The following is a 27,653-nucleotide window of genomic DNA, read 5'->3' on the forward strand; positions in this document are numbered from 1 at the left end:
CGGATCTAACAAATATCTATTAGAATCCATCCAAAAAACGGCAAATTTCAAATTAGGGGGGGCTAACCCCCCACCTGACACCCCCAATATCTCGGGAACGAAAGGAGATCTAACGTTACTGTTTGCTGATCAAACCGGATCTAACGAATATCTATCAGAATCCATCCAAAAAACGGCAAATTTCAAAGTTGGGGGGGCTAGCTATGGGTTAGCCCCCCCTGGAAAAGATCGTAAATATCTCATTTTGTAGGGGTGATCTAACATTAGTTTTGGTTGATCAAACCGGATTTAACAAAGATCTAACGAATGTAATCATTTTTTACCCAAATTCTCACTAAGGGGGGCTAACCCGGAGGTGGTAGGAAGTAGCCCAGGATGGAGGACATTATACTGGGGCGGGGCCTAGGAAGGGGGGACATTATTACTGGAAGGGACCAGGATGTGGGACATTTTACCAGGATGGGGACATTATACCAGGGCGGGGCCTAGAAAGGGGGACATTATTACTGGAAGGGACCAGGATGTGGGACATTTTACTAGGAAGGAGCACAGGATGGGGGACATTATACCGGGGCGGGGCCTAGGAAGGGGGACATTATTACTGGAAGGGACCAGGATGTGGGACATTTTACCAGGATGGGGACATTATACCAGGGCGGGGCCTAGAAAGGGGGACATTATTACTGGAAGGGACCAGGATGTGGGACATTTTACTAGGAAGGAGCACAGGATGGGGGACATTATACCAGGCTGGGTCCTAGGAAGGGGGTAAACGTGTTTGTGTCGGTTTCCTCCAGGTTCTCCGATTTGCTCCCACATTCCAAAGACATACTGATAGGGATTTTAGATTGTGAGCCCCATCGGGGACAGTGATGATAATATCTGTAAAGCACTGTGAAATTAATGGCGCTATATAAGTGAGTAAAATAAATAAATACATTATTACTGGAAGGGGCCGAGATGTAGGACATTTTACCAGGAAGGAGAACAGGATGGGGGACATTATACTAGGGGTGGGCTTAGGAAGGGGGGCATTATTACTGGAAAGAACTTGGATGTGGGACATTTTACCAGGGCGGAGCATAGGAAGGGGTAGGTTGCTACTGTAAGGGTCCGGGATATGGGACATGTTACCAGGAAGATGCACAGAATGGAGGACATTATACCAGGGCGGGGCCTAGGAAGGGTGACATTATTACTGAAAGGGGCCGGGAAGTGGGACATTTTACCAGGAAGGGGCCCAGGATGGGAGATATTATACCAGGGTGGGGCCTAGGAAGGGGGGCATTATTACTGGAAGAAGCCATCAAGGGGGCTTTATACCAGTGGGGGGCCTAGGAAGTAGTACATTAATACAGGAAGGGGCCAGGATGTGGGACATTTTACCAGGAAGTGGGCCATGATGGGTCACATTATTACAGTAACTTCACATTATTACATGGAGGTGAGGGACGACCACATATGTTTTTATTGGCTCTAGAAAGCTACAAGGGCCCATACATCTGACCAACAAGCAGCTGGGGCTCTGGTCCAATTTTTGCACTGGGGCCCACCACACTCTGGTTTTGCCACTGCTTCCACTGGTCCGAACTATCAATCTTAAGAAGAGCACCTCCCGCCCAGGAAAGAAGTCAGGAGGCAGAGGGCTGGTACGCTTATGAAGATGACAAGCAAAAGAAATGCTTTAAAACAGAAACCAGTGCAAGAATCATTTTCTCTCTTGGAGACGACAGACAGGAATCTGATACCGATCTGCCACGGCTTGCTGCAAAAAAATTTCCTGCTGAACCGGAGTCGAGGTAGGCGGTCTCACCGAACTGGAAGCCTCCACAAGATACAGAAACAGTCAGAGTAAACACTGGAGACCTATTACTCTCGCCCACAGACCCTGTAGGTTCTGTTCCTGGAACCTGTGGTCGATCAGCCATCTCGTGCATAATCCTTCCAGACAAACCCTCTCAGAAGGCGGCTGGCAAAGCTTAATTGTTTCAGCAAATTTTGGAAGATGGTGCGGAACCGGACGCCATACTGGTTTACAGACCTCCATGACGCAGTCTGAGACGGTTTCGAAAATACAGCAGAAGACATACAACCCGGCTCATCGAAAACCTTATGGGAGACCATCAGAAAGGCTTGTAGACCCAAGGTCACACGGTCCCCTCTCTCCCTCAAGGGGTTGAGCCACGTTAGGGCCTCTCCTTCAAGGTGGGACATTAGGATTCCCACTTTAGCCCGATCCTTAGGGAACCTGATGGGACAATAGTTCATAGTGCAGCGAGCACAGATTTAGGAACCGACGGCACTGCTTAGGATCCCCGCCGTAATGTGGCGGAGCAGATAGACGAGTTGCTGGCTGAGTAGTCATGGCCGCAGTTGCTGTAACTTGATCTGGAGTGGATGATACAGCAGACGTCAGGGCTTCCAAACAGGTATTCACTGTCCACGGATAGGACAGAATTTTATCCTGCTGATCTCGTTGGCGGGACATCTTTTGATACAATTCTGAGTGTGAGGAGGCATTGGGATCAGCAGGGTCCTGAGCAAACTCACACACACATGGATCGTGGACACACTTTGCCACAAGCCGGGCTTACCCAGTAGGGGAGTGGTAAAGCAGCTACCTGTTTTTTGATAGCGCTCCTTACAGTGGAGTTAGGCTTGCTCTGCCAGGTAAAACTCTTGGGCGGTCCCCGCTACTGCAGCTGATGACCCCAAGGGTCAGAATAGCAGTCATGGACACGGAGTCACTGACAGGATTCGAATACAGGTATCTGAGCTGGTACAGACGGTACGGAATCTGGAACACTAGCCGGGATGGACACTGGTGCTTGTTCAGACAACACAGGTTTCAGGAACAGGATCTGGTTCAGACAACACGGGATTCAGGTTCAGACAATACAGAACTGAAGGACAGTGACCTGGCAACATACTAGCTGCACACACTAAATAGGGAAACTACAGAGGTTGCTCAGGCACCTCCATACTGGGGAGAGTGCCTTAAATACCGGATACCTCCCAGCTATTGGCTGGGGACATTTCCAAAGCGCTGCACCTTTAAGAAACGGAGCAAGTGTGTAATAGGCACACCGCCAGGAGACCTGCATGTTTGATTGAAGTAGTTCTCTTTCTTTTCTTCTCCAGCTTTTCCAAATGCCACAATGACTTTTCACAACTACAGCTCGTTTCTGCAGACTCCCATCTTCTCCGGTCTACTTCAGCACATCCCGACATGGTACCTTTAAAAATAAGAATTATAATGCTCCTTGCATAATAATATCTGCCCTACTCATTTGCCTCCTCACACTCCCCCTCTGCATATTGACTCCTCTATCCTGTCCACTCTCACTGTCCCTCATACTGTATCATCTCTATACCACCCCCACACTACCTACCTGTATTTTGTCCCCTTTTCTCTCCCCATAATCTCCTCTCACATTCCCCCTATTAACACCTTACACATTCCCCTCCCCATACTGTCTCCTCACACATACCCACCCCTCCTGCCCATACTGTCTAAGTTCTCACACATTCCATCCCTCCCCATACTGTCCCACAATCCTACCATACTAGCTCCTCACACGTCCCCCATACTGTCTCTTCACACATTTTCCCACTCCCCATACTGTGTTCTCACACATTCCCCATGCCTGCCCATATTGTTTCCTCACAAAGTTGCCATCCCTTGCCCATACTGTTTCTTTGCACATCCTCTTCATCCATACATTCCCCCACTGCTCATAATGTCTCCTCACACATTTCTCTCCCGCATTGCCCATTCTGTCTTCTAACACATTGCCCCTCCCAAAACTTTGTCCTCATACATTTCCCCCTGCCCATACTGTCTCTTTACACATTCCACCCTGCCATACTGTCTCCTCAAACATTCACATGCCCATACTTTCTCCTCACATATTCCCCAACCCCATATCCACACTGTCTCCTCACACATCCCCCAATACTTTCTTTTCACACATCCACCATACTATTTCCTCAAATACCCCCCATACTGTATCCTTACATTTTTCCCCTTGTCCAGGCTGTCTCCTCACAGAGGCATTTCAATATTTCGGTTTTTTTTATTTGCATCTTATTTCCCTTATAACTGGGACTGGTATATTAGCCTCAGTTACAAGGAAAATGCAGCCTCCTGACTGCGTAGCAGTGCAGTAATAAGCTGTCACTGCCATCTCCATAGGTAGTAAGGCTGTGTTTTTTTAATCAGTGAGTACATTGGGATGATCATATTATGTGGGGGGGTCATTGCACTGTTTGGAGGGCTATATGGGGCCATTAAACTGGAGGGTTGTGTTGGGGCAAGTATACTGCGTGATGGGGCTTTATACAGTATGGGGGCCCACAATGCATTGTAAGGGTAATCATACTGTATAGAGGGCTGTGTGAGGCTATTATACTGTATCAAGAGGCATTATACTGTATAGAGGGCTGTATGGGGGTGAAAGTGGTATATAAGGGGCTTCAAAAGGAGAACTATTACTTTGTAATGGGTGCATAGTTGTGAGCTATGATTTTCTGTGATCCTGAGAAATATTTAACTTTTTTTTTGGGGGGGAGGGGGGGGGGGTGATGGGAGAGGTGCCCAATTAGGATTCTGCCATGATTTCTATACACACCCCTGCTGGAGACACAGAGCTTATACTCATGACCTATTCCAAGAAAATATCACCACTAATAAAAGGGGTCTCCAGAGTTAGAAACCCCCTCTTCCTCAGCTTCAGTTTGTTAAAAAAAACGAACCTGTTCTCTTCTCACCCTCCCTGGGTTCAGCACGGAGCCTCCGACTATACTCCCTGTGGCTAATAACTGCAGAGCTGCAAACAAAAACAGACACCAGAGGCTCAGCGCTGGACCTGGGATGGGTGAGTAAAGCAGAGTTTATTTTTACTCCGAAACCTGAAAACCCCCTTTAAGGGCATGAAAAGCTCTTTAAAAACTATAGTTCTGCCCTAATATATCACAGAACGATGTGAGACATTTGGGTTTAGGTTTAATGATTCATTGACAGGAAAGAGACCTTACAGCCCGAGTACGTTCAATGAGGGACAAACTGAGTCACGTTAGGAAATTTTATTATCGGTTTTCATTATCATGTGACATCATTAGTTATTAGTATTCCTAAAATCAAAAATCTATTTACATCTTATGCAACCAAGGCACATGTAAGTCTTCCAGAGACAATGCTTCAGAGCAGGAAATCAGCTGCAGACGTTAAGCAGGACACAGACAGTCACTCTGACACTTTTTATGCGGCCAAATTGGTCAAGGTCCAGTGGGACATCAAACAATTCCAAGTTTATTACAAGTTGTCTCAAAAATATTGCTCGGGGTGGCGGGGTGCATGAAATAATAAAAGACACAGCCAGAGACCCTGATTCCAGTGATGTGTCACTTACTGGGCTGCTTGCTGTAGCTTCGATAAAATTACTGTTTTAGCAGCAGGAGATCATCATCACTAGAGGACTAGTAACCCTGCTGCTAGGTAATCCAACTCCACCCTCACCACTGATTGGCTGCTTTCTGCCTACACCCAGTATACACAGAAATCTGCCAATCAGTGATGTGGGCGGGGTTATACAGAGCTCAGCATTCAGAAAACTGCTAGATCCGCAGCAAAGAAAACAACTTTTAATCAGAACTGCACCAAGCAGCTTAGTAAGTGTTACACCGTTGGAATCAGGGTCTCTGCCCCTACATCATGCTTCTTTCAGATAAAGTAGTAAAAATCCAGTGACAGATACCCTTTAAATACGTGTAATTGAAGCTAAAGATCATTTTTACAAATAGATTTCATAAAAAATGTTTACACCTTTTGCCTCCTATAGCACTGTCTATTACTGACTGCAGAATGAGTTCACTGAGAATCTGTCAGTGAGCTCACTCTGATAAGCTACGAGCATTTGTTTGCAACTCTTTTCTGTCTTTTTCTCAGCTGATTTCGGTCTACAGATCACACCAAAGTTCACTGTGATGGACACAAAGAGCCTGTAAAAGCCAAACAATGCAAACATTTTAATGACACCACTTGTAAAAAATGTTTTTTTTTAGCTCAAAATGCATGCATTTGAGAAAAAATAAATAGTCCCTCAAAATGGACAAACCCTTTAAAGACTAATTAAAGAGGTTCCTTAAAGGGTTATTCCCCATCTTCATAAACAGATATTTGCGAGATACTGCTTGCAAATACAAGCAATTCTGCAGTTGACAATTCATTCAAATTTTCCGCCATTTGTGAGATATTACGGCTTTTATTTTGTTTACAGCTTGTTGCCTTCAAGACCGACCAACCACAGCTAGACAGCAGAACTTGTGCAGTGCTTACAAGCCCTTATCCATTGAGCTTGTAAGCGCTGTTTTGAAGCTGGCCAGGATCCCTAGAGTGCACCATTACCTGTATAATCTAAAAACGACAGGATTTGTGATTTATTCTTACCTCTCCTCTGTATTAGTCTATTTATTGCTGTGTTTAATCCCCTTTTTTTTTTTACAGATTTTTTTCCCACAGAAGGATCCATATCCTCACTTGTTGCATATTAAAAACTCGTAAAGTTATAAAACATCACGTTCATTTTTTACCTAAAAGTCTTAAGAGACGTTAAAAACATCTAGCAGTAGAAAAACGCGGTTTGTATGGCTCGGCACATCCCATTGCTGCATGTATAAGGTGCCAGAAAAGGTGTCACGTAATCACTTTGAGATAAACTGTCCCCAAAATCCATCAGAGATAAGAACCGGCCAGAGAAAAAGTGAGCTGGGCGCAGCCGATCTCCTGGTCTCTGTGGCCGACCACAATTTTTGTGCGGTAATTGCCGTGGCTGAACCAGGACGGGATAGAAAGACTTGGAATTTCAAAGCTGGTGACAGGAAAATAGTAGGCGCCCTGGAAAATAAGGAGAAAATATAATTAAATGCTATATTATTACATGACACTGCAGGGTGGGCTCTGTTCACATCATCTGGTGCAAAAATTTTACGTCTATACGTCCGCATTCTCCAGTGGCGGCATGACATTAAACATGATTGTGGAAGGTCACCTGCCATGAGCATTTAATTGTTTTATCTGTTATAATTGCTGCTGTTCTCCTGAATCCGGCGCTGTTTTTCTTTTGTTCCTGCTCCTCTCCTTTCCTGAGATATGGCCCTTTCTTCCCTGTATATAAATACTGGGTGTGGTCCTTAAGTAAACGCCCACGAGGAACAGCTGGAGACCACACCCATAGGGAGTACCGTACTATGTATTCTTAACAGCAGCTAATCTAAACCTTAGAATTTACTGATAAAGTTAATATTGAGCAGAATTAAGTCTGGCCTGTTGGTTTCAGCCTCCTCAAGAGTCCCTGTTTTTTACGTGGGCCATTGGGAATATTAATTGGCCACGCCTACGAGGAGCATATGCAGTAGTTTATCACTCCATTCACCCCTCTCACAGGTGAACGCTAAGTGCTAGACACAGCGGTCCAGCAGTCACTGTCAGGAGGGCAGGTAGAGGCGGGGAAAGCGGTCTTCATATATACACCAGACCCATCATTATATGTCCCATATATTTTTGGATCGCTGCAATCTGTCAAATGGCAGAAAAAAAATATTTCATGAGTTTTATTTTTTTTTTTTAATTCTGTGGAAGCATGGTTGAAAAATCAATGTCTGACTTTCATTTGTTCATTTTCATAGATTTTTGATTTATTATTACTTTTGTCAGATTCAAGTTATTTCTGTCACCATTGTGGGTTTTTCTGTCATTAAACGAGGGGCACCAACAATGATAGATAAATAGATAGATAGATCTGCATGTTCCATGTAAGCAGATGATGCAGTACTGTGTCGCCGCTCTTTGGCCCTTACCTGTTTGAACGGACAGTGGCAGGGCAGCCCGTATGTGTGCAGCGGCTCCGGACATGGCTGCCCAGGTGGAATTAACGCATCCAGAACATCACAGACATCGTCATAGATGCAGCTTCCCACATTATCCAAGCAGGGAATCTTCAGCCACTCGCCCATTATCTGCTTCTCCGCTGTAACAATCACCTGTGGGGAGAATAAAAAAAACAAGAAGATAAATGTCCGGCACCCAGAGGATCACATCGTGTGGTGGCCATGACGTGAGGAAGTGAGAAGGGGAAGCTGCGCTGGTGCCGTTGAGTAACATCCTGCACTCTCACAGCCTTCTACCAGGGACCGCAAACCCACAGGACAGTATCACTGTTTCGGAGATCCAGTGGGGGTCATCCGTGGTCCTCGGTGGGGTCGGAGGCTCTTGTTGTCACTGCCACTAAGTCTTTCTGGCAGTTCTTTACCTTGAAGGACACGGACACTTTCGGGGGCCATTTCATCTTTACTTAATTGCACGTATTTAAAAGTTAAAAATCATTTTTTCAAGCGAGTTTCATTTAAAATATAGCACCATTTGCCTTTTATGGCCTCTGTGTTACACCGTCTATCGCTGGCTGCAGAATGAGTTTACTGATAACTCTCTGTCTTAGCTCACTGCCGGGTTATCTGTCTTTTACGGAACTCTTCTGAGCTGATTTATGATGGCAGGAAAGTCTTTGATGTGGTCATAAATCACCTCAGAATTCTCCCCTCAGAGCCACCTCACTGATGGGCTCGCAGTTATTTCATTCATCCAGTCTAGGCTACTCCAAAGGTCTGTGGCGGCTCTTAGGCGACATCTGCCACATTGGCACTGCACTGCTGGAGGTCGCTAGAAGAGCACATCAGCGGGCGTATCTCCGCTTGTTATTGACTGCAGTAATGCTGTGACTTATAAAGAGGGCAAACATTGCTTAATGGAGCCGCCACAGGCCTCCAATCCACACCTACAAAAAACTATCGGACCGACAAGCTTCCTAATGCTCTCAAAGTTTGCTTCATAATGGGCTCACCTCTCTGCATCTGGCCATACACGCATTTTCACTGACGTCCTCAGCTGTCTCATTTCGGCCCAGCCCCAGAGCACTATACTCCAGTCTCGATTTGGCCCAGCCCCAGAGCACTATACTCCAGTCTCGATTTGGCCCAGCCCCAGAGCACTATACTCCAGTCTCGATTAGGCCCAGCCCCAGAGCACTATACTCCAGTCTCGATTAGGCCCAGCCCCAGAGCACTATACTCCAGTCTCGATTAGGCCCAGCCCCAGAGCACTATACTCCAGTCTCGATTAGGCCCAGCCCCAGAGCACTATACTCCAGTCTCGATTAGGCCCAGCCCCAGAGCACTATACTCCAGTCTCGATTAGGCCCAGCCCCAGAGCACTATACTCCAGTCTCGATTTGGCCCAGCCCCAGAGCACTATACTCCAGTCTCGATTAGGCCCAGCCCCAGAGCACTATACTCCAGTCTCGATTAGGCCCAGCCCCAGAGCACTATACTCCAGTCTCGATTAGGCCCAGCCCCAGAGCACTATACTCCAGTCTCGATTAGGCCCAGCCCCAGAGCACTATACTCCAGTCTCGATTAGGCCCAGCCCCAGAGCACTATACTCCAGTCTCGATTAGGCCCAGCCCCAGAGCACTATACTCCAGTCTCGATTTGGCCCAGCCCCAGAGCACTATACTCCAGTCTCGATTTGGCCCAGCCCCAAAGCACTATACTCCAGTCTCGATTTGGCCCAGCCCCAGAGCACTATACTCCAGTCTCGATTTGGCTCAGCTCCAGAGCACTATACTCCAGTCTCGATTTGGCCCAGCCCCAGAGCACTATACTCCAGTCTCGATTAGGCCCAGCCCCAGAGCACTATACTCCAGTCTCGATTAGGCCCAGCCCCAGAGCACTATACTCCAGTCTCGATTTGGCCCAGCCCCAGAGCACCAATACTCCGGTCTCGATTTGGCCCAGCCCCAGAGCACCAATACTCCAGTCTCGACTTGGCCCAGCCGCAGAGCACTATATTCTGGTCTCGATTTGGCCCAGCCCCAGAGCACCAATACTCCAGTCTCGATTAGGCCCAGCCCCAGAGCACTATACTCCAGTCTCGATTAGGCCCAGCCCCAGAGCACTATACTCCAGTCTCGATTTGGCCCAGCCCCAGAGCACTATACTCCAGTCTCGATTTGGCCCAGCCCCAGAGCACTATACTCCAGTCTCGATTTGGCCCAGCCCCAGAGCACTATACTCCAGTCTCGATTAGGCCCAGCCCCAAAGCACTATACTCCAGTCTCGATTTGGCCCAGCCCCAGAGCACTATACTCCAGTCTCGATTTGGCTCAGCTCCAGAGCACTATACTCCAGTCTCGATTTGGCCCAGCCCCAGAGCACTATACTCCAGTCTCGATTTGGCCCAGCCCCAGAGCACTATACTCCAGTCTCGATTAGGCCCAGCCCCAGAGCACTATACTCCAGTCTCGATTTGGCCCAGCCCCAGAGCACTATACTCCAGTCTCCATTTGGCCCAGCCCCAGAGCACTATACTCCAGCCTGTCTCATCATCGGTGCCCTTTCTATGCATCATAACCACCCATGGTGGCATGTGGTCCAGCAGAGGTTCTGGCCCCAAGTTCCCTTTATTTATGGTCCCATTTTCTCTGTCACACATTTGTCACAACATCCTTGTTCCCTTACAATTCCTGCACATGACGAACCTCCAGGACAGAAGTTCCCGTGATCACACCTTGCCGGATCATATAACGTGCATTGTAAAAACATATTCTCTAGTAAGGGGAAAGACTTTGATAAAACCATAATTCTTTAGAAATTGCTTTTTAAGCAATTTTTTACAGCTGATCCAACAAAACACACACTCCAGCACTTAAGACTTATATAATCCATGAAGTGTTTAAACAGTCCACTCTACTTATCTTAAGGGCATAGGGAACAAACAAGAGAGAAAAACTGGGGTCAAATACCGTGTATGGCTTTCCCTGTAAGTAACAGTGGACCATGGAGGGCTAAAGAAGAAAAAAACATACAATAATGTGAATGTAGCCTAATAATGCAAAGCATGAGCTCTCCCCTGGGTAAGTAATGTGGTCAGTATGTATATGCATGAAAATGACTCATTTTTAGAATGAAAGGCACAGAGATCCTAAAAAATAAAAAAATCTCATTTCCCCCAGTGATTAGATGGAACAACTGCACAATTGGAACAACTCCTTTAAGGAGAATCTGTCAGCAGGTTTTTGTTATGTAATCTGAGAGCAGCATAATGTAGGGGCAGAGACCCTGCTTCCAGTGACGTGTCACTTACTAGGCTGTATTTTGTTGTTTCTATAAAATCAATGTTTAATTAGCAAGAGATTATCACTACAAGACTAGGTGTCTCGTGCCTTCTGGTCCATCCATGCCCCCACCACTGATTAGCGGCTGTCTATGCACAGCGTACACAGTAATCTGCCAATCAGTGGTGGGGGCGGGGTTATACAGGGCTCAGCATTCAAAGCTAGAGAAAACAGTGATTCTATAACAACTGCTGCACCTGGGAAATGATATATCGCTGGAATCAGGGTCTCTCTCCCTAAATTGTGCAGCTGTCAGATTACAAATCAAAAACCTGCTGACGGATTCCCTTTAAATGACAAAATACTGCCTGCCAGCAGCCACCATTAGGGGGAGCTTACCGATTATTTATTACACAGGCCTATGGATGTTTGCAGGAGGGCGGTGCACTCCTGCTTGATTGACAGCTCAGCCTGTTCCGCAGGCCTGATGTTGGCGCTCTCTAATGCTGGTATATGGGGCAGCTTTGACTCTGCACTATACATGGGGCACAGGGGCAGTCAGTGCTCAATTGATCCTAGACAGCCTCAGTGCAAGATCTGTTGGTAAGAGCTTGTAAGCACTGCGCAATAAGGGACCGGCAACCTAAGCAATAAGCAGTAAACTGCAAAATGAATAATCACCCCCGCTCGACCTTGACAACAGAGAGGATTCTTAATAACAAGCTTGTTTTGACAAGCACTCTGCATTTTTTCCCACATAACAGGGGCGTGACTCTCCAATGCGGTTTTCTGGCAAAACACAGAACGTAAAGAGGTCTAAAAAGCCATAACGTGAATGGTACACAGCAGGGCTGTGCTCACTTTGCTCCGCGGGTCAGTGATGGTTCTGAGAGGTTGTACCCTCACAGATCATACGGTAGACCCCCACACACCTGCAGAGCATGTGGGTCATTTGGGGTTTAAAGAGGTTGCTCAGTCAGAACCTCTAGCAGATAAATGATAAGATACTACTCAATGGGGGTCCGACCTCTGGGACCTGCACCGACCGGAAGATCGGGAAATTTTTATCCCCGATATGGAATTTTTCTCCTCCCTTCTGTCTGTGGGTCAGGAAGTAGCTGCCTGACAACTATGGTCAGCAGTGTTAGGTTATGGGCTCCTCTTTCTGTCACCCGGTCACACAGCAGGTGCCGTCCCCTTCGCTCATGTCTCTTCAGCAGCCATGTCCTCTCATCCCATCCCCGTGCAAAGATCAAATCTCTGGCAGAACATAATCTGATATCACATTTTATTTTTTTGGCCAATGATACAACCAGCGGTTATGGTCGGCCGAAAAAAAATTCAACATGGCCGATGAGTCTTTTGAGTAAATGAACGTTTATCGGTCAGTCATTGGTGGAAAAAATACAATCATATATTTCGCCGACACCGATTGTCCAGCAGACAATCATTTGTTATGATCGAAAGCGTCCATTTCAGTCCACTTTTATCTGACGGGAGTGGGGTGAAAGCTTGTCCCATCCTTGGGTAAGGCAGCATCTCCTCTACATCTATGCCCAGTTTTCATGTGGGCGACGCCATTTTCTCTCAGAATCCCAAAAATTATCATTGTAAAATTATTGAGGACCAATTCTATGTGTGACCAGCGCTGTGGAATATGTCAGTGCTGCGTCAGGTAATAAATCCAGGGTAAAGGTCTGTGCCACGTCTAGGAGCAGTCTCCCTCGCGTAACCTTCATGGGTTTACAGCTCAGTGCATGGATCAGAGGAATGACTTGTTTATGGCGCACCGCTCTCTATTTTCACTATTATACTGTGGAACCATGGATCCAACTAGGGAAATACAGATCTGCTCCACTGCCCATCACTGAACCCACAAAGAACGTTTGGAGAACCCAGGTTGAGACAATCAGGTCACCTGGCCACATACCTCCTCCCTGTGGGTGCCCACCAAAATTGGGTGCTACCGGTTGGGGTGGTTGGCCCTGGATGACCCCAAAGTCAGAGGTTATAACCCCCACCAATTAGTCACCATAAGCAGCATTGTGATTGTATATCTGAGGCTAATACCATAGTCATACCTGACACCCCGACCTGAAGGACAAGATCCGATATCTGAAGAGCTGCGTGTGTTCAGTAGGAATATTTTGTACACACGGGGTATTGCGACATGAGCTGCTTGTTGTTGGACGCACCATTACCCGGTCAGCTCTTATCAGCGCCTTTGCACTGAAATCCTTGAATCAGCAATGCTATTTCCATAAGCATTTTCTAGGGCAAAGAGGGGTCATCGGATCTCGCCAGTCCCTGGGCATCAGCACAGTATGGGGGCATGCAGGGACGATTTTAGATAAAGTGGGGTCCTAGGCATAAACTAAAGGTGAGGACCCAAATGCTCACATACTGCCCCATCACAGAGAAACATTTGGGGAGAATGTACAGGGACCAATTTCAGCCCGATAAAAGTGCGCCACTTGGCATACAAGGCGTTCAGCGCTTGTTTCCCGCCCTCCTTACACCGGCTGATGAAGAATGATGGGGACGGAATGATCATTATTACACTGTATATCACCATCATCATACTGTATATCACCATCATCATACTGTATATCACCACCATCATCATACTGTATATCACCACCATCATCATACTGTACAGTCATATGTAAAAGTTTGGGCACCCCTATTAATGTTAACCTTTTTTCTTTATAACAATTTTGGTTTTTGCAACAGGTATTTCAGTTTCATATATCTAATAACTGATGGACTCAGTTATATTTCTGGATTCAAATGAGGTTTATTGTACTAACAGAAAATGTGCAATCTGCATTTATACAAAATTTGACCGGTGCAAAAGTATGGGCACCCTTATCATTTTCTTGATTTGAACACTCCTAACTACTTTTTACTGACTTCCTGAAGCACTAAATTGGTTTTGTAACCTCATTGAGCTTTGAACTTCATAGCCAGGTGTATCAAATCATGAGAAAAGGTATTTAAATTGGCCACTTGCAAATAGTTCTCCTATTTGATTCTCCTATGAAGAGTGGCATCATGGGCTCCTCAAAACAACTCTCAAATGATCTGAAAACAAAGATTATTCAACATAGCTTTTCAGGGGAAGGATACAAAAAGTTGTCTCAGAGATTTAACCAGTCAGTTTCCACTGTGAGGAACATAGTAAGGAAATGGAAGAACACAGGTACAGTTCTTGTTAAGCCCAGAAGTGGCAGGCCAAGAAAAATATCAGAAAGGCAGAGAAGAAGAATGGTGAGAACAGTCAAGGACAATCCACAGACCACCTCCAAAGACCTGCAGCATCATCTTGCTGCAGATGGTGTCACTGTGCATCAGTCAACAATACAGCCACTTTGCACAAGGAGAAGCTGTATGGGAGAGTGATGCAAAAGAAGCCGTTTCTGCAAGCACGCCGCAAACAGAGTCGCCTGAGGTATGCAAAAGCACATTTGGACAAGCCAGTTACATTTTGGAAGAAGGTCCTGTGAACTGATGAAACAAAGATTGAGTTGTTTGGTCATACAAAAAGGAGTTATGCATGCGCTGTATTGTTGACCGATGCACAGTGACACCGTCTGCAGCAAAATGATGCTGCAGGTCTTTGGAGGTGGTCTGTGGATTGTCCTTGACTGTTCTCACCATTCTTCTTCTCTGCCTTTCTGATATTTTTCTTGGCCTGCCACTTCTGGGCTTAACAAGAACTGTACCTGTGTTCTTCCATTTCCTTACTATGTTCCTCACAGTGGAAACTGACAGGTTAAATCTCTGAGACAACTTTTTGTATCCTTCCCCTGAAAAGCTATGTTGAATAATCTTTGTTTTCAGATCATTTGAGAGTTGTTTTGAGGAGCCCATGATGCCACTCTTCATAGGAGAATCAAATAGGAGAACTACTTGCAAGTGGCCACCTTAAATACCTTTTCTCATGATTTGATACACCTGGCTATGAAGTTCAGAGCTCAATGAGGTTACAAAACCAATTTAGTGCTTCAGGAAGTCAGTAAAAAGTAGTTAGGAGTGTTCAAATCAAGAAAATGATAAGGGTGCCCATACTTTTGCACCGGTCAAATTTTGTTTAAATGCAGATTGCACATTTTCTGTTAGCACAATAAACCTCATTTGAATCCAGAAATATAACTGAGTCCATCAGTTATTAGATATATGAAACTGAAATACCTGTTGCAAAAACCAAAATTGTTATAAAGAAAAAAGGTTAACATTAATAGGGGTGCCCAAACTTTTACATATGACTGTATATCACCACCATCATACTGTATATCACCATCATCATACTGTATATCGCCACCATCATCATACTGTATATCACCATCATCATCATACTGTATATCACCATCATCATACTGTATATCATCACCATCATCATACTGTATATCACCATCATCATACTGTATATCACCATCATCATCAACATACTGTATATCACCACCATCATCATCATACTGTATATCACCATCATCATCATACTGTATATCACCATCATTATACTGTATATCACCATCATTATACTGTATATCACCATCATTATACTGTATATCACCATCATCATTATACTGTACATCACCATCATCATCATACTGTATATCACCATCATACTGTATATCACCATCATCATCATACTGTATATCACCATCATCATACTGTATATCACCATCATTATACTGTATATCACCATCATTATACTGTATATCACCATCATCATCATACTGTACATCACCATCATCATCATACTGTATATCACCATCATTATACTGTATATCACCATCATTATACTGTATATCACCATCATTATACTGTATATCACCATCATTATACTGTATATCACCATCATACTGTATATCACCATCATCATCATACTGTATATCACCACCATCATACTGTATATCACCACCATCATCATACTGTATATCATCACCATCATCATACTGTATATCACCATCATCATTATACTGTATATCACCACCATCATCATTATACTGTATATCACCATCATCATCATACTGTACATCACCATCATCATCATACTGTATATCACCATCATTATACTGTATATCACCATCATTATACTGTATATCACCATCATTATACTGTATATCACCATCATCATCATACTGTATATCACCACCATCATACTGTATATCACCACCATCATCATACTGTATATCATCACCATCATCATACTGTATATCACCATCATCATTATACTGTATATCATCACCATCATCATTATACTGTATATCATCACCATCATCATTATACTGTATATCATCACCATCATCATTATACTGTATATCATCACCATCATCATCATACTGTATATCACCATCATCATACTGTATATCACCATCATCATACTGTATATCACCATCATCATCATACTGTATATCACCATCATCATACTGTATATCACCATCATCATACTGTATATCACCATCATCATCATACTGTATATCACCATCATCATACTGTATATCACCATCATCATACTGTATATCACCATCATCATCATTATACTGTATATCACCATCATCATACTGTATATCACCATCATCATTATACTGTATATCATCACCATCATCATCATACTGTATATCACCATCATCATACTGTATATCACCATCATACTGTATATCACCATCATCATCATACTGTATATCACCATCATCATACTGTATATCACCATCATCATACTGTATATCACCATCATTATACTGTATATCACCATCATTATACTGTACATCACCATCATCATCATACTGTATATCACCATCATCATACTGTATATCACCATCATTATACTGTATATCACCACCATCATTATACTGTATATCACCATCATTATACTGTATATCATCATCATACTGTATATCACCATCATCATCATACTGTATATCACCATCATCATCATACTGTATATCATCACCATCATCATACTGTATATTACCATCATCATTATACTGTATATCATCACCATCATCATTATACTGTATATCATCACCATCATCATTATACTGTATATCACCATCATCATACTGTATATCACCATCATCATACTGTATATCACCATCATCATACTGTATATCACCATCATCATCATACTGTATATCACCATCATACTGTATATCATCACCATCATCATACTGTATATCATCACCATCATCATTATACTGTATATCACCATCATCATACTGTATATCACCATCATCATTATACTGTATATCATCACCATCATCATCATACTGTATATCACCATCATCATACTGTATATCACCATCATCATACTGTATATCACCATCATACTGTATATCACCATCATCATCATACTGTATATCACCATCATCATTATACTGTATATCACCATCATCATCATACTGTATATCACCATCATCATCATACTGTATATCACCATCATCATCATACTGTATATCACCATCATCATCATACTGTATATCACCATCATCATCATACTGTATATCACCATCATCATACTGTATATCACCACCATCATCATCATACTGTATATCACCACCATCATCATCATACTGTATATCACCACCATCATCATACTGTATATCACCATCATCATCATACTGTATATCACCATCATTATACTGTATATCACCATCATCATTATACTGTACATCACCATCATCATCATACTGTATATCACCATCATCATACTGTATATCACCATCATCACTGTATATCACCATCATTATACTGTATATCACCATCATTATACTGTATATCACCATCATTATACTGTATATCACCATCATCATTATACTGTATATCATCATCATACTGTATATCACCATCATCATCATACTGTATATCACCATCATCATCATACTGTATATCACCATCATCATACTGTATATCACCACCATCATCATACTGTATATCATCACCATCATCATACTGTATATCACCATCATCATACTGTATATCACCATCATCATTATACTGTATATCATCACCATCATCATTATACTGTATATCATCACCATCATCATTATACTGTATATCACCATCATCATACTGTATATCACCATCATCATCATACTGTATATCACCATCATCATCATACTGTATATCATCACCATCATCATACTGTATATCATCACCATCATCATTATACTGTATATCATCACCATCATACTGTATATCACCATCATCATTATACTGTATATCATCACCATCATCATTATACTGTATATCACCATCATCATCATACTGTATATCACCATCATCATACTGTATATCACCATCATCATACTGTATATCACCATCATCATACTGTATATCACCATCATACTGTATATCACCATCATCATATCACCATCATCATACTGTATATCACCATCATCATACTGTATATCACCATCATACTGTATATCACCATCATACTGTATATCATCATCATACTGTATATCACCATCATCATCATACTGTACATCACCATCATCATTACTGTATATCACCATCATCATACTGTATATCACCATCATCATTATACTGTATATCACCATCATTATACTGTATATCACCATCATCATACTGTATATCACCATCATCATACTGTATATCACCATCATCATACTGTATATCACCATCATCATTATACTGTATATCACCATCATCATACTGTATATCACCATCATCATACTGTATATCACCATCATCATTATACTGTATATCACCATCATCATTATACTGTATATCACCATCATACTGTATATCACCATCATCATCATACTGCATATCACCATCATTATACTGTATATCACCATCATCATTATACTGTATATCACCATCATTATACTGTATATCACCATCATCATCATACTGTATATCACCATCATCATCATACTGTATATCACCATCATTATACTGTATATCACCATCATCATTATACTGTATATCACCATCATCATACTGTATATCACCATCATCATTATACTGTATATCACCATCATACTGTATATCACCATCATCATTATACTGTATATCACCATCATTATACTGTATATCACCATCATCATCATACTGTATATCACCACCATCATCATCATACTGTATATCACCACCATCATCATACTGTATATCACCACCATCATCATCATACTGTATATCACCACCATCATCATTATACTGTATATCACCATCATTATACTGTATATCACCATCATTATACTGTATATCACCATCATCATTATACTGTATATCACCATCATCATCATACTGTATATCACCATCATCATACTGTATATCACCATCATCATCATACTGTATATCACCATCATCATCATACTGTATATCACCACCATTATACTGTATATCACCATCATCATTATACTGTATATCACCATCATCATACTGTATATCATCACCATCATCATACTGTATATCATCACCATCATCATTATACTGTATATCATCACCATCATACTGTATATCACCATCATCATTATACTGTATATCACCATCATTATACTGTATATCACCATCATCATCATACTGTATATCACCATCATTATACTGTATATCACCATCATCATTATACTGTATATCACCATCATCATACTGTATATCACCATCATCATTATACTGTATATCACCATCATACTGTATATCACCATCATTATACTGTATATCACCATCATCATCATACTGTATATCACCATCATCATCATACTGTATATCACCACCATCATCATCATACTGTATATCACCACCATCATCATCATACTGTATATCACCACCATCATCATCATACTGTATATCACCACCATCATCATCATACTGTATATCACCATCATCATTATACTGTATATCACCATCATACTGTATATCACCATCATTATACTGTATATCACCATCATTATACTGTATATCACCATCATCATCATACTGTATATCACCATCATTATACTGTATATCACCATCATTATACTGTATATCACCATCATCATCATACTGTATATCACCATCATTATACTGTATATCACCATCATCATTATACTGTATATCACCATCATCATACTGTATATCACCATCATCATTATACTGTATATCACCATCATCATACTGTATATCACCACCATCATCATCATACTGTATATCACCACCATCATCATCATACTGTATATCACCACCATCATCATCATACTGTATATCACCATCATTATACTGTATATCACCATCATTATACTGTATATCACCATCATTATACTGTATATCACCATCATCATTATACTGTATATCACCATCATCATCATACTGTATATCACCATCATCATCATACTGTATATCACCATCATCATACTGTATATCACCATCATCATACTGTATATCACCATCATCATCATACTGTATATCACCACCATTATACTGTATATCACCATCATTATACTGTATATCACCATCATCATACTGTATATCATCACCATCATCATACTGTATATCATCACCATCATCATTATACTGTATATCATCACCATCATCATTATACTGTATATCATCACCATCATACTGTATATCACCATCATCATTATACTGTATATCACCATCATCATTATACTGTATATCACCATCATCATCATACTGTATATCACCATCATTATACTGTATATCACCATCATCATTATACTGTATATCACCATCATCATACTGTATATCACCATCATCATTATACTGTATATCACCATCATACTGTATATCACCATCATCATTATACTGTATATCACCATCATTATACTGTATATCACCACCATCATCATCATACTGTATATCACCACCATCATCATCATACTGTATATCACCACCATCATCATCATACTGTATATCACCACCATCATCATCATACTGTATATCACCACCATCATCATCATACTGTATATCACCACCATCATCATTATACTGTATATCACCATCATTATACTGTATATCACCATCATCATTATACTGTATATCACCATCATCATCATACTGTATATCACCATCATCATCATACTGTATATCACCATCATCATACTGTATATCACCATCATCATCATACTGTATATCACCATCATCATCATACTGTATATCACCATCATCATCATACTGTATATCACCATCATCATTATACTGTATATCACCATCATCATACTGTATATCATCACCATCATCATACTGTATATCATCACCATCATCATTATACTGTATATCATCACCATCATACTGTATATCACCATCATTATACTGTATATCATCACCATCATCATTATACTGTATATCACCATCATCATCATACTGTATATCACCATCATCATACTGTATATCACCATCATCATCATACTGTATATCACCATCATCATACTGTATATCACCATCATACTGTATATCACCATCATCATACTGTATATCACCATCATCATATCACCATCATCATACTGTATATCACCATCATCATACTGTATATCACCATCATCATACTGTATATCACCATCATCATACTGTATATCACCATCATAGTGTATATCACCATCATAGTGTATATCACCATCATCATACTGTATATCACCATCATACTGTATATCACCATCATCATCATACTGTATATCACCATCATCATCATACTGTATATCACCATCATCATTACTGTATATCACCATCATCATACTGTATATCACCATCATCATTACTGTATATCACCATCATCATACTGTATATCACCATCATCATACTGTATATCACCATCATTATACTGTATATCACCATCATCATACTGTATATCACCATCATCATCATACTGTATATCACCACCATTATACTGTATATCACCATCATCATTATACTGTATATCACCATCATCATACTGTATATCACCATCATCATTATACTGTATATCACCATCATCATTATACTGTATATCACCATCATACTGTATATCACCATCATCATCATACTGTATATCACCATCATTATACTGTATATCACCATCATCATTATACTGTATATCACCATCATCATCATACTGTATATCACCATCATTATACTGTATATCACCATCATCATTATACTGTATATCACCATCATCATCATACTGTATATCACCATCATTATACTGTATATCACCATCATCATTATACTGTATATCACCATCATCATACTGTATATCACCATCATCATTATACTGTATATCACCATCATACTGTATATCACCATCATCATTATACTGTATATCACCATCATCATCATACTGTATATCACCATCATCATCATACTGTATATCACCACCATCATCATACTGTATATCACCACCATCATCATCATACTGTATATCACCACCATCATCATCATACTGTATATCACCACCATCACCACCATCATCATTATACTGTATATCACCATCATTATACTGTATATCACCATCATCATTATACTGTATATCACCATCATCATTATACTGTATATCACCATCATCATTATACTGTATATCACCATCATCATTATACTGTATATCACCATCATCATTATACTGTATATCACCATCATCATCATACTGTATATCACCACCATTATACTGTATATCACCATCATCATTATACTGTATATCACCATCATTATACTGTATATCACCATCATCATTATACTGTATATCACCATCATCATACTGTATATCACCACCATTATACTGTATATCACCATCATCATCATACTGTATATCACCATCATCATACTGTATATCACCATCATCATACTGTATATCACCATCATCATACTGTATATCACCATCATAGTGTATATCACCATCATAGTGTATATCACCATCATCATACTGTATATCACCATCATACTGTATATCACCATCATCATCATACTGTATATCACCATCATCATCATACTGTATATCACCATCATCATACTGTATATCACCATCATCATTACTGTATATCACCATCATCATACTGTATATCACCATCATCATACTGGCCGATCTGCTGCCGAGAACTAGGATTTTGGTGTCGGAGTAAATAATCCAATGAATGTATGAAAGCTCTGATCGATCGCTGGATAATAGGTGTCAGATTTACACTTACAAGACAAACCCTTATCTGCACTGCTAGGATTTCTACATGTGGATACTACACACACTACATGCTACACACACTGTACGTTACACACACTACACACACATACTGTACAGTATATTACACACACTGTATATTGCACACTACATGCTACACGCTGTACGTTACACACACATACTGTACAGTATATTACACACACTATGTTACACACACACTGTATATTACACACACTACATGCTACACACTGTATATTGCACACACTGTACGTTACACACACTACATGCTACACACACACACTGTATATTACACACACTACATGCTACACACACTGTATATTGCACACACTGTACGTTACACACACTACATGCTACACACACTGTATATTGCACACACTGTACGTTACACACACTACATGCTACACACACACTGTATATTACACACACTACATGCTACACACACTGTATATTGCACACACTACATGCTACACACACTGTATATTGCACACTACATGCTACACACACTGTATATTGCACACACTGTACGTTACACACACTACATGCTACACACACACTGTATATTACACACACTACATGCTACACACACTGTATATTGCACACTACATGCTACACACACTGTATATTGCACACACTGTACGTTACACACACTACATGCTACACACACTGTACGTTACACACACTACATGCTACACACACTGTATATTACACACACTGTATATTACACACACACTGTATATTGCACACTACATGCTACACACACTGTATATTGCACACACTGTACGTTACACACACTACATGCTACACACACTGTACGTTACACACACTACATGCTACACACACTGTATATTGCACACACTGTACCTTACACACACTACATGCTACACACACTGTATATTACACACACTACATGCTACACACACTGTACGTTACACACACTACACACACATACTGTACAGTATATTACACACACTGTATATTACACACACACTGTATATTACACACAATGTACGTTACACACGCCACACACTGTATATTACACACACTACATGCTACACACACTGTATATTGCACACATTGTACGTTACACACACTACATGCCACACACACACACTGTATATTGCACACTACATGCTACACGCTGTACGTTACACACACATACTGTACAGTATATTACACACACTATGTTACACACACACTGTATATTACACACACTACATGCTACACACACTGTATATTGCACACACTGTACGTTACACACTACATGCTACACACACACTGTATATTGCACTGTACATTACACATGCTACACACATTGTAGGTTACACACTGAACGTCACATACACACACTGCATGTTACACATATACTATTACACACAAGCCTTTCTAAACATACACGCCGTATATTACACACACACTGTATATTACACACACACACTGTATGCTATATACACACACACACATACACCGTATATTACACACATGCGCCGTATATTACACACACACTGTATGCTATATACACACACACACATACACCGTATATTACACACATGCGCCGTATATTACACACACACTGTATGCTATATACACACACACACACACCGTATATTACACACACACTGTATATTACACACACACACACTGTATGCTATATACACACACTGTATGCTATATACACACACACATACACCGTATATTACACACATGCGCCGTATATTACACACACACACTGTATGCTAAATACACACACACATACGCCGTATATTACACATACACAAATGGACGGAGATTCTGACCCATAATGGCGTCTCGGCACAGGCAGCACAGTGGCCGCGCCAGGTTGTTACAGGCAGGTAATATTGGGTTCTGCCCACGAGGTCCTTATGGCCTTTATGAGAAGACAAATACTATTGAGGACCCGGGCGAGTTGAGGCCCTCTTGAGATTTTGCACTGGGAAGCACCACCTTCATATTACACCACTGACAGAGAACAAGAATTCTTCCAAACATCCTGAAATTTTTTTGCTTTCCTACCGAAACACTGCGCCCATAATTCCCTGTGACAGTCATGGACTAGAGTAGGAAAGAATCACACGGGCCATATTATATACCGGAAGCTGTAGGACTTACCCTGACTGGAGACTCCACTGGTACCGTGGTGTTCAGGATGGTGCACACTGTAATCTCCCCGGGAATTATTAAGGGGTCGGGCAGAAGAGTGAGAGACTTTATTTTACCAGGTAGCGTCTCGGCGTCACAATTGGCCCAGGAGAAACCATTAATCTGTAAAAACATCATAGAATTGTGAAATAACTGAAGTAGTAATGTATCGCCTCCCCTCTGGGGGAGAGAGACTAAGCGCACTGGGACTCGGACCCTTCACAATTTACATTCTTCCTTGTAATATTTTCTGTCTCCATGGTAACAGACTACAACCTGACCCCTGTAGTCTGAGCCGTCAGTCCTACTCTCTCCAAAAATATCAAATATATGTGAGCAATAAGTAGGAAACAGATGGAAGGGAGCGTGGCTGGAGCATCAGACTACACAGGGGTTTATCTGTCGTCTGTTACCATGGAAACTGCACATTCATCCCCTATACAATTCTATAGGGGGTGGATGTGTAGTACCGGCCACGGCCACAATTCCGTCGATGGAGCTGTTCTGTACAGGACCGTAACTGAGCAGTTCCAGCTACCACCGATACGGGGAACAGCTGATCGGCGGGGTTACAGGTGTCACACCGATCAGACATCGATGACCTCTCCTAAAGATAGGCAATCCATGTTATAGTCCCGGACAACCCCTTTAAAGAGGTATTCCCATCTCAGTAAGTGGTAGCACCTCTTTAGGATGTGCCATCACTTAATGATGACCCGGAGTTCGATCGCAGGGCCCCCGAATGATCCTGGCAATGGAGGGACACAGTACTGCTATAGAATTATTCCCAACCTCCAGCAACCACTACATATTCTACCGTTATACGATCACATCACTAAGATGGGAATACCCCTTTAATATTTAAAGGGAACCTGTTATCACAGAAGTAGAGGAAGTAGCAGTATGGCTGTGAAGGCGGTTGCATCCCCATAAAAATGATACCTTTTTTAATAGAGATCTCACATGCCAATCATGAGAAACTTAGCATTGAAGCTGTATGGAAATCAGGCTGGGGTGTGGCAATGCACTGAGACACACCCCTAGTGCTCTCCCAGCCTGATCTGCATACTGCTTCTACACTGGATTTCTCAGGACTGGCACATCGGATCTCTAGAAAAAAGGTCTCATTTTTATCAGGGGATAAGCGCCCTCACAGCCATACCACTACTTTCATAAGTAAAAACCTGATGCCAACATCCCTTTAAGGCATACGTCTTCCACCAGATATTGCAAAACTATAACTCCCACCATGCCATAAGGCCATAAGGCTATGACTCACCAGAGGATCATAGCGGGGCATGTTTGGAGCTGTAACTTGGCACAAGATGGCGACAACTGACTTAAGGGGATGTGTTATCTTATTTATAAATAAAGTTTATTGAAAAGGACACTGTCTACGGTTGTCATACTGGCCCTGTAGCAATCGTGGCGGTTCTCTGGGACCGTAGGCACAAGGACAGGTCGCGTTTGTTTCCAAATTCCGCGTTTCAATAAACTTTATTTATAAAACGAATCTTTTAACAATACAGTGAAATTAACATCGTAAATCATTTAAAGGATGTTACAACTTACCGTCTTGATCTTCCATGGTAGTCGGTTGACTACTATTCCAGAAGACGTCACCATCGGCACTACAGCCATGCACACCAGGACAAAACATATATATAGCCGTGCCATAGTGGAGGAATACTGCGCCCAGACCCCGAGTCGTCCCCTATGGGTGCTGCAGAGTCCTTGCATGCACTGTCAGAAAGAGGAAATGCTGCATATTGTCCCTTCCCAGCTGGTAGTCAGCCAATCACATCATGACCCAACAGCTGACAAGGCTGCCTTGTTATGTACTGTGTGACCACACAGTTGCAGTTGTAGGTGCTCTGCTGCCCTCTGCTGTTAGCACATGCAATAGCATGAACTCAGTTTTATTCTCTGCATTTTTCATCACTTCATCATTACGAGTCAAAACATTTTTTATTTCGCCGTTAAGGCTTTATTCGCAAAATATAGGGACGCCAAATATTCCACGTACAGGAACTTTTACGACCTCCCATTCTAAATCCATAGGCGTTAACCCCTTCGTGACTGGAGGGATTTTCGTTTTATTTTGCGTTTTCGTTTTTCGCTCGCGTTCTTCCCAGAGCCGTAACATTTTTTATTTTTTCAATCAACATGGCCATGTGAGGGCTGGGTTTTTTGTTTTT

The 27,653-nt window shown here is 41.7% G+C and overlaps 1 protein-coding gene across 1 annotated transcript; it reads right to left on the minus strand.

Moving 5' to 3' along the window:
• Positions 1-5,070: 5,070 nt before the first annotated feature.
• Positions 5,071-27,273, minus strand: LOC141083591 (ganglioside GM2 activator-like). The gene is made up of 4 exons (XM_073567935.1): positions 27,028-27,273; positions 25,426-25,578; positions 7,858-8,040; positions 5,071-6,895 (listed from the first exon to the last, which is right to left on the minus strand). The coding sequence occupies exons 1-4, from the start codon at positions 27,193-27,195 to the stop codon at positions 6,734-6,736; spliced, it is 666 nt and encodes a 221-aa protein (XP_073424036.1). The 5' UTR covers positions 27,196-27,273; the 3' UTR covers positions 5,071-6,733.
• Between the last annotated feature and the right edge of the window lie 380 nt (positions 27,274-27,653).

The sequence above is a fragment of the Dendrobates tinctorius genome, unplaced genomic scaffold, assembly GCF_039654945.1.
Source record: "Dendrobates tinctorius isolate UK_male_01 unplaced genomic scaffold, ASM3965494v1 ptg000020l, whole genome shotgun sequence".
NCBI lineage: Eukaryota > Metazoa > Chordata > Amphibia > Anura > Dendrobatidae > Dendrobates > Dendrobates tinctorius.

Excerpts from the sequence above, each read along its gene's own strand:
- LOC141083591 (XM_073567935.1), bottom strand. The coding sequence starts at position 27,195 with ATGCAAGGACTCTGCAGCACCCATAGGGGACGACTCGGGGTCTGGGCG. Across the intron at positions 25,579-27,027 it reads TACCATGGAAGATCAAGACG|ATTAATGGTTTCTCCTGGGC; the intron begins GTAAGTTGTAAC and ends ATGTTTTTACAG. Across the intron at positions 8,041-25,425 it reads CAGTGGAGTCTCCAGTCAGG|GTGATTGTTACAGCGGAGAA; the intron begins GTAAGTCCTACA and ends TTCTCCCCACAG.